At 38.5% G+C, this 8877-nt stretch overlaps 1 protein-coding gene across 1 annotated transcript in view; it reads left to right on the top strand.

Moving 5' to 3' along the window:
• The window catches only part of PTPRK (protein tyrosine phosphatase receptor type K), an 867169-nt gene that overhangs the window by 689983 nt on the left and 168309 nt on the right, over positions 1 to 8877 (top strand). Inside the window, exons 12-13 of the mRNA XM_042781758.1 lie at positions 1782 to 2055; positions 7197 to 7233. Of these exons, the coding sequence (XP_042637692.1) occupies positions 1782 to 2055; positions 7197 to 7233 (311 nt within the window). The remainder of the gene's footprint in view (positions 1 to 1781; positions 2056 to 7196; positions 7234 to 8877) is intronic.

Genomic DNA, 8877 nt, shown 5'->3' with positions numbered 1-8877 from the left:
GAAATGCAGCCAGAATGCTCCTTGGAAGTGAGAATGGCCAGACTTTGTCTCACCTACTTTGGTCATGTTGTCAGAAGGGACCATTCCCTGGAGAAGGTATCCTGCTTGGTAAAGTGGAAGGGCAACAAAAAAGGGGAAGGCCCTCAACGAGATGTATTGAGACAGTGGCTGCCACGATGGGCTCAGGTATAGCAAGGACTGTGAGGCTGGCACAGGAGCAGGCAGTGTTGTGTTCTGTTGTGTACAGAGTCGCCGTGAGTCGGAGCTGACTCGACAGCACCTAACAGCAACAGTAACAACCTCCATGATGCATTTCCTCATAATTTTTAGGATTTTTTGAAAAACATGTTTAAATATATTAATAATGTCAACTTTTTAGGTGTGCTTTACCTAAAAAAATTCTTATGATAAAGGACTATTATTTATATAGCAGTTTTGGAAATTGACAAAAAAAAAATTGTTTTATTAATGATTGAGGATTGTCATCTTTATTTTAATGTTGCATTATTTGTTCTTTGTTTTCTCACCTTTGTAAAATAATACATATTGTAGAAAACTTTTAAGAGTGCTAAGAAAGGTATTGGAAGATTTAAGTTAGAGTTTTAATAGGCCAAATGCCATTTATTTCTACAATTTGTAACATTTTCTTATTAACAAATCTAGAAGGAGAAGGAGTCAGTCTATGTCAGTAGCAAGGACAGATTTCTATCCATCTGTGCCCATATTGCAGCATGTCACTTGTACTTTAGATCTGCATAGCTCTAAGCCAATATAGATGCCATAGCAAGGTTAAGAGGTGGAGAAGCCTGTCAGTACATTCTGTCTCTAATGCTATGACAACTGCAAACTGGTGCTTCGAGCACCACCCTGAGGCCATCATTCTGTTGCTCCATGGAGCTGGGCCTTCCATAATCTCATTTTAAAGGAAAATGTTAACTTGAAACATTTTAAAATATCAGACTAAGGGCTTCAACTATTTTGTGTCTTTGGTTAATGTCAGGTTCCTTATTAGAATGGTTTATTTCTCAACATTTTCAAAATGTGGTGAGTTCTATGGTGATTTTTCTTACTTTACTCGTTAGTAACTCCCTTGCAGTTAGTGGAGAACAGAGTCCACGTGAAATTCTATTTTAGTGCAAAATAGCTGACAATAAGAACACAGTAGGTTAAGATTAAGGTGCTCTGATGATGTAGTTGTTAAGGCAGGCGTTTGGCTGCTAAACAAAAAAGTTGGTGGTTCGAACCCACTAGCTGCTCTACAGAAGAAAGATAAGGCACTCAGCTTCCATAAAGATTTACAGCCTTAGAAACCCCGTGGAGGTTGCTGTTGTTAGAATCAACTCAATGGCAGTGAGTTTGGTTATTATAGCTTTGAGGTTAAGATTAACTTTGGTGCTGTAAGCGGCTATGGAATCATCCCTGACTCATGATGGGCACACACATAAAAGCCAAAATGCTAACCTGGTATCGTGTGCCGTCCCCATGATCTGTCGCAGGTTGCATTATTGTGATCCATAGGGTTTTCATTGACTGGTTTTCTAAAGTAGGTCGCCAGACCTTTCTTCACAGTTTCCCTTATTCTGGAAGGTCCACTGAAACCTGTTCAGCTTCATAGTCATGGGCAAGCCACCACTGATAAACAGGTGGTGGCTGCACATGAGATAGATGCATTGGCTAGGAATACTCTTAATTACTGCACGTTAATATTAAATGCAGGGGCTCCTTAATTGAAAAATCTTAGTGTCTCAAATCTTGAAACGTATTTTTCTCTTTCCAAACAGTGCCTATCAGATTGTTGTGGAGGAGCTACACCCTCACCGAACCAAGAGAGAAGCCAGGGCGATGGAATGCTACCAAGTTCCTGTTACATACCAAAATGCCATGAGTGGGGGTGCACCGTACTACTTTGCGGCAGAATTACCCCCAGGGAATCTGCCTGAACCTGCCCCGTTCACGGTGGGAGACAATAGAACCTACCAGGGCTTTTGGAACCCACCTTTGGCTCCACGTAAAGGATACAACATCTATTTCCAGGCAATGAGCAGTGTGGAGAAGGTGGGTTTCCACCAAGTTGTTTTTTTTTTTTAATTTGAAGGAAAAATGGAATTGAATTTTACAAATAATTCAGTAGCATTTGTCAACACAAACAAGCAAAATGGTGTAGAGAGAGAGTTGTGTCTGTTCCCAGCAGTGCCCACAGTTTTTAGCCTGCTGGAGAACTGCCTCAGAAACCCACAGAGGAGTCACTATGAGTCAGAAGCTACTCGATGGCACTGAGTTTGGTGTATTGTTGTTGTTGTTGTTGTTTGTTTGTTCAGAGAACTGCAGTGCTGGAAGTACTCACTCATTGATGCCAAGAAATGTGGAAGACAGCTACCTTGACACCCAACTGGAAATCACTATTCCTGCCCATTCCAAAGAAAAGTGATCCAACAGAATGTAGAAATTATCTCACAGTATCATTAATGCCACACACAAGTAAATTTTTCTGAGGATAATTTAAAAATGATTACAGTGGTCCATTGATAGGGAACTGCCAGAAATTCAAATTAGAATCAGAAAAGGGTGTAGAACGAGGGATATTATTAGTGATATCAGGTGGATCCTGGATGAAAGCAAAGATTATCAGAAAGATGTTTAACTGTGTTTGATTCACTATGCAAAGACATTCAATTGTCAATTCATAACAAATTATGGATAGCATACACTTAATTCCAGAATGCTTTATTGTTCTCATGCAGAATCTGTACATGGACCATAGACCAAGAGGCAGTTGTTGAACAGAACCAGGGTGTACTGCCTTGCTTAGGATTGGAAAGGGTATGAGTCAGAGTTGTATCTTTTCACCATACTTTTTCAATCTCTATGGTGAGCAAATAATCCAGAAAGATGGAGAAGAAAGTAGAATCGGAATTAGAGGAAGATTCACTAACAATTTGAAATATTCAGATGACACAGCCTTGCTTGCTGAAAGTGAAGAGGACTTGAAGCACTTACTGATGAAAGTCAAAAATAGCAGCCTTCAGTGTGGACCACACTGAAAACAAAAAGAAACAAAGGAGTAAAAAATCTTCACATTCAGACCAATAAGCAACGTCATGATAAATGGAGGAAAGATTGATGTTATGAAGTATTTCATTTTCCTTGAATGCACAATCAACACACATGGAAGCAGCAGTCAAGAAGTCAAACAACTTACATCAGTGATCAAATCTGCTGCACAATAGCACTTGGAGGTCTAAGGTGTACCTGACCCAAGCCATGGTATATTTAATCACCCAGTATCCATGCAAAAGCTAGACAATGAATAAGAACGACTACAGAAGAATCAATGCCTTTGAATTACGGCATTGGTGAAGAATATTGAATATGCCATGGACTGCCAGAAGAATAAACCGATCTATCTTGGAAGCAGTACAGCTAGCATACTCCTTAGAAGCAAAGATGGCAAGATTTTCTCACAGGTACTTTGAACATGTTAACAGGAGGGACTAGTTCCTGGAGAAGGATATCCTGCTTTGTAAAATACAGATCAGTGAAAAAGAGAAAGACATTCAAGGCAATGGATTGACACAGTGTCTGTAAATTAGCTCAAATGTAGCAAATATTGTGAGGAAGTCACACACAGGTTTGGGCAGCGTTTCATTCTGTCCTACTTGGGGCCTCTGTGAGTGGGTACTGCCTTGTGGACACCTAATAACAACATCGGACTGCAGCCCCATGCCAATTACTTTTCACAAGATTCCTGTTTTCTAATAACTGTTTCCACTTGAGCCTTCTGCACAAAAGGCCACAATAACAATTGTGAGTAAAATGATTTGAGAAAGTGTGCGTGCTGCTGCCGGAGCTCCACCCCCAGTAAATGTCGGGCATTGTTCTGGCTTCTTTGCTCAGTAGTAGCACACTTCAAAAGATTGAATTTACTGCAGGATAAACAAAATGTGTATTCCACAGCAGGCTAATAAACCCTTATAAACTTTGCAGAGGTACTGAAGCCAAATAGTAAATAACAAGTAACAATCCTCTGATTTCAAAGTAATAGGGCGCCTGTGGCAGGTCTGACAGAACCTAAACAGAAGGCTGTCTGGAGGTGGCTGGGTGCTGTGCCATTAGAGAAGACGGCTTTCCATTTCCCTCATTGCCCCTCCTTTTCCCATCTTGAACCCAGCTGTTTTTGAACACTGCTGCTGATCCCAAATGAACATTGAAGAGGAAAGCACAACAGGAAGTTAGAAACTACTAGTGGTTCCATATACAGGAAAACAACCTGGCCTTTCATGCCTCATGCTGTTCTCTTTGAGAAATTTTCCTTCCTACTTATTTATTTATTTTTATTTTGTGCAGAGCAATAGGGGGAAAATATGGGGAATAGAAACTTCCACAGTTTAAAATCCAATCCAAAGAATGACATTGTCCATACTCATTACATAATAGGAAAGGTGTCCCAATAGCACAATGGTTAAGCACTCCTCTGCTAACCAACAGCAGTTTGAACCCACCAATTGCTCCGTGGGAGAAAGATGTGGCAATTTGCTTCCATAAAGATTCTCGCCTTGGAAACACTATAGGGGAAATTCTACTGTGTCCCGTATGGGAGTTACGAGCTGGAGTCTACCTGTCAGCATACAATAGCAACTGTAGGTTGGTTACTTGAGTCCCTGACATGGGAGCCTGAAAGATGATGTGAAATAATGTTATACTTGGATCAGTCATATTATATCTTGGAATAATTTAATGAGAAGTTATTCATTAAAACCCATTCACATTTCTGAAGAAGCCATGAGAACACAGGGCATTGATTGTTTTGCTGCTTTTGAAAGCAGTCTTTTATGTTTCTGCTTACCTATGTGGTTAACGAATCTGTCCTGGAAGAAGTACAGCCAGAATTCTCCTTGGAAGTGAGAATGGCCAGATTTCCTCTCACCTGCTCTGGTCATGTGGTCAGAAGAGACCATTCCTTGGAGAAGGTAGAATAGAGGGTCAGTGAAAAAGGGGAAGACCCTCAATAAGATGGACTGACACAGTGGCTACAACGATGGGCTCAAATATAGCAAGGATTGTGAGGATGGTGCACAACCAGGCAGTGTTTCATTCTGTTGTACGTCGGGTCATGATGAGATGGAGTCCACTCAGTGGTACCTAACGACCTGTGGTGAACTTACAGTGTATGGCAAAGAAAAGTGGCACAGCATCTTCTAAGATACACTCTAAGGCCAGGTGATGCTTAGAGTTGAAGATGCCCTTCTTCTAGCATATTTCTGTGTATTATTATGAGATTGTTATGCCCTGAGATTTGTTAGACCCTGAGAGTCTGTCGGTGAGCTAGGTGCCCCCATCCCACCTACACATCATTGTCTATTACTGGTACAACTGAGCTGCTCAAACCAGAGAAGACTACAGAATCATCATTTTGTTCCAAGTATAAAGCAGCATAACAGTAGAAAATTTAGATTGTATTTGAGTTTTTATCTTTAGAGAGGTGATAGATTCCAAATTAACTTTTGTTACTTGGTCTGTGGTATGAGAGGCGTGTTAATGAATGTCTGTTACTTACAAAAGATTTTTCTCTGGCACCATTTAAATGCTTTGATATAAAATTTCTCTTCTAATTGCTAATGTATCTACACTGTGGTATAATCAAAGTACAGAGTTGCAACAATATACTTCACAGTTATCTTGGCAAAGAGTTTCAAAATTAATGTGGCTGCTACCAGCAGAGGCTTATAATGACGATATAGTTCACAGCGATTGCTTTTAGGAAATCAAAATCTCGTTGGGTATTTACTGGAATGTGAAATAGTCTATTGCAGTTTACTATGAAGCCCTCTCAGGTGACAGTTAAGTAAGAGAAGTGCACAGTTTTACTTTTTAAATTAATAATCCCATCTTCAATGCTTTCTTAGGTGTGCTTTAAAAATAATATTTAAGAGAAATACATGAACTTTTATGACTTGCCAACATACAGTAACTAAAAAGCAAAACAAAACAAAGAAACTTTAAAATAAGGGGAGTGGTAGCCATGCTGTTGTGATAGAAAGTTGATTGAATTATTCCTGATAAAATGCTGTGTTAAACAAATCTCGGGGTATAACAATCTCAGGAAATTACCAATAAGCTTACTGATGTTTAAGATTATAATTTAATAAACTCCTGCAGTTTTTCGCATTCTTGCCACCTCTCTTCCCACTTCTGTGCCTATAAGTACATTTCTTGTCCCTGTGTATGCCTGTGAGCACATTCCTTTGTTTGCCTAACAAACACTGCTCTCTCCCCCTGCAATTTAGAGCAAGCTGTAGCACTTAACCTGGTGCATGTGTGTCTCCCTGGTTTGTGAAACATTCTTCATCCTTCAGTAAAACTCTTTTCTTTCTGACACACACCACACACCTCCAGATGGAGATCAAGATGCTTTGGCATCTTTTCCAAACTCTTGTATATTCAGAGATAAACATTAAATGAACCAAGTCCTGGAGCAGTGAGGTGTGGGCTTATAAGTAGCCAGCATCACTGTGTGTGTTCCACCATTGACTATCACCCCCAAACATTTTAAAAAAGAAAGAATTAGGTTTGAAATGATTCCTGTTCTTTTCTACTTGTCTTTCCTCTACCCTAGCTCTCTGAGAAGAGGAGGAAAATGATTTATAATGAGAAACATTCCCAGACTAACAGCTAAATTAAAAAAAATATATAGAAATTTTAAGTGCAACTGTGCTACAATTTGTGGATTAATTTTCTGACATTCAGCTCTAGTCATTTTGGGATCCAGGTGAAACCATGCAATGTTCATGTAGGTCTGAGTCTATAGATACGAGGTGAAAATGAAATTTGTTTTTGTGTTGATTTTTATTAGCTTTGCAAACATATTTTCTGAGAGTTCAAAAAGAACAGTAAATGCAATACTTTACTACTTGTTCCAAACACAGAGCCTTTTTCACTAGAAGATCTAAACAAATACCTACATCTTAGAAAATACTGGAAAGTTTTTAAAAGCTCTTATTTTAAAGGTTTTGTGTGTGTGTGTGTGCATCTTAATCTCTCTGAGAGCATATATTAAAACATTTTTGTTAGGTTTTTTGATGCTAGAATTCTATTCTTTATAATCCTATTTTAAGAGCTCTGATTGGTCTTAGCAATAGTTATGGCTCATGAAATGGCACATTTCTGAACACTGTTTTCTTTTAATTTTATTTCAACAGGAAACTAAAACCCAGTGTGTACGAATTGCTACAAAAGGTAAGATGTTTGCTTTTTCTTTCACTTTTTCTTTAAACTCCATTTTACTCTTTCTAAAATGAAAGAGCTTTGTTCCCTGCTTCCAAGCTAATTAAATGTGGCATTTCTATTACAGAGTATTTGTTGCAGAGCCCAGTTAAACTGCCAGCCGGGTTCTGGGCCTCACTTGGGTGTCTTTAGCATGTAATGGGGTGCTATTTTCTATTCTCTACTTCTTGACTGGAGGAATCTTGTTATGAGAATAGGAAGGATTTAGAACACCTTAGAAGGACTTACTTCTGTCATTTAGAGTTTGAAAGGTCTTATGCTGCTGACAAGCCAATGTATTAGGGAAAGCTCAGCAACATCAGCTCAAAATAGCAAGTTGCTTGTTTAAAAACTTCTGGTACTCTCTGTGGTAGACAATTAAACCTAAAAAGAGCAAAGCTAGCTCATGCATATATAGCAGTATAGGTGTGGAAATTGGTCCATGTCTTCATCAATAGGGCAGCTTGATTAAAGACAAGGAGCTGGAGTTTTGGTTTATTTGTTTGTTTGTTTGTTTGTTTTAATTCAACTGATGCCAAGAAATTAGAACTGTGATAGGGCAATCCCTACATACTCTGCGTATCGTGGTTTAGTTGCCTAGGTGTTTTTAGAAAATGTTTTCATAATGACTAGTGCTTACAGTGAGGAAGTGGTCTCCTTTATCGACTGTGCTTATAATCCTTGGTTTAAGAGTAATTTTATTGTGCCAACAAGAATGAGAGAGAGAAAGCTACTTGGTGTATTCTAGCAAGAGAAGCAAGAAAAATCTTCCTGCATATTAACATGGCCCTCCTCAGCGGGTTGATTCTCGGTGTGATTTGCTGCCAGAATTAGCAATAGACCCACATTCATGAGCAACAGTCAAATTGTTGGGACTGAAAATGAATGACCATATTCTGTTTGTGCTGGCATGTTTCCTTCCATCATTTTTCTCCGTCTATCTAATCATCAATATGCTCAATTAAGCATTTGTGTTTAATTCTCGATTTGTAAAGGCAATAAAGACAGACTCTTATCCTTTGATTCTTGAGAGGTAGTAAAGAGGCTTCATAGAGAAGAAAAAACTGTGCACTTTTCATTTCAGATATTAAGATTACCCATGAGAGTTAAGAAAGCAAATTAAGGTGATTTCAAGAAGGGAAACGGGAAACATGGAAATGCATGTGATGTGTAAGCGTTTATTTTCAAAATTTAGCATGTAGATCAGAAGTTCAGAGTAGACATTTCTAGAAGATAATGACAGAAGACATTTTGGCATATATGAACTATGCTTTTTCAGACTTAAAAAGACCCAGAGATATAGAAGGGTTTTGTGTCAGCCTCCCAGAACATCTATAGATATTATCATGATATATTTCTATAATGGAGAAGAGATACTTGTAAACAATGTTCTTACTCAATTATTCAATTATTTCCTTTAACATGATAGTTTAAGTGCCATTTTGTCTCTCTCTCAATATAAGTAAAGTCATAATGACAGACACAATATTTATTTAGACTACAGGAAGATTGAGATCATGGAAATCAATCTACCATGTAACATAGACTGCCAGAATCTCAGAGATGGGAAGAAAGAGTCTAGTGTTTATAGTTTCTTTTTCTTTTTTTTTTTTTTTT

Source organism: Orycteropus afer, unplaced genomic scaffold, assembly GCF_000298275.1.
Source record: "Orycteropus afer afer isolate SDZICR_OR568_19922 unplaced genomic scaffold, OryAfe1.0 scaffold00167, whole genome shotgun sequence".
In the NCBI taxonomy this organism is placed as follows: domain Eukaryota; kingdom Metazoa; phylum Chordata; class Mammalia; order Tubulidentata; family Orycteropodidae; genus Orycteropus; species Orycteropus afer.
The sequence above is the reverse complement of the archived record's forward strand: the minus strand, read 5'-3'. Positions and strand labels throughout refer to the sequence as shown.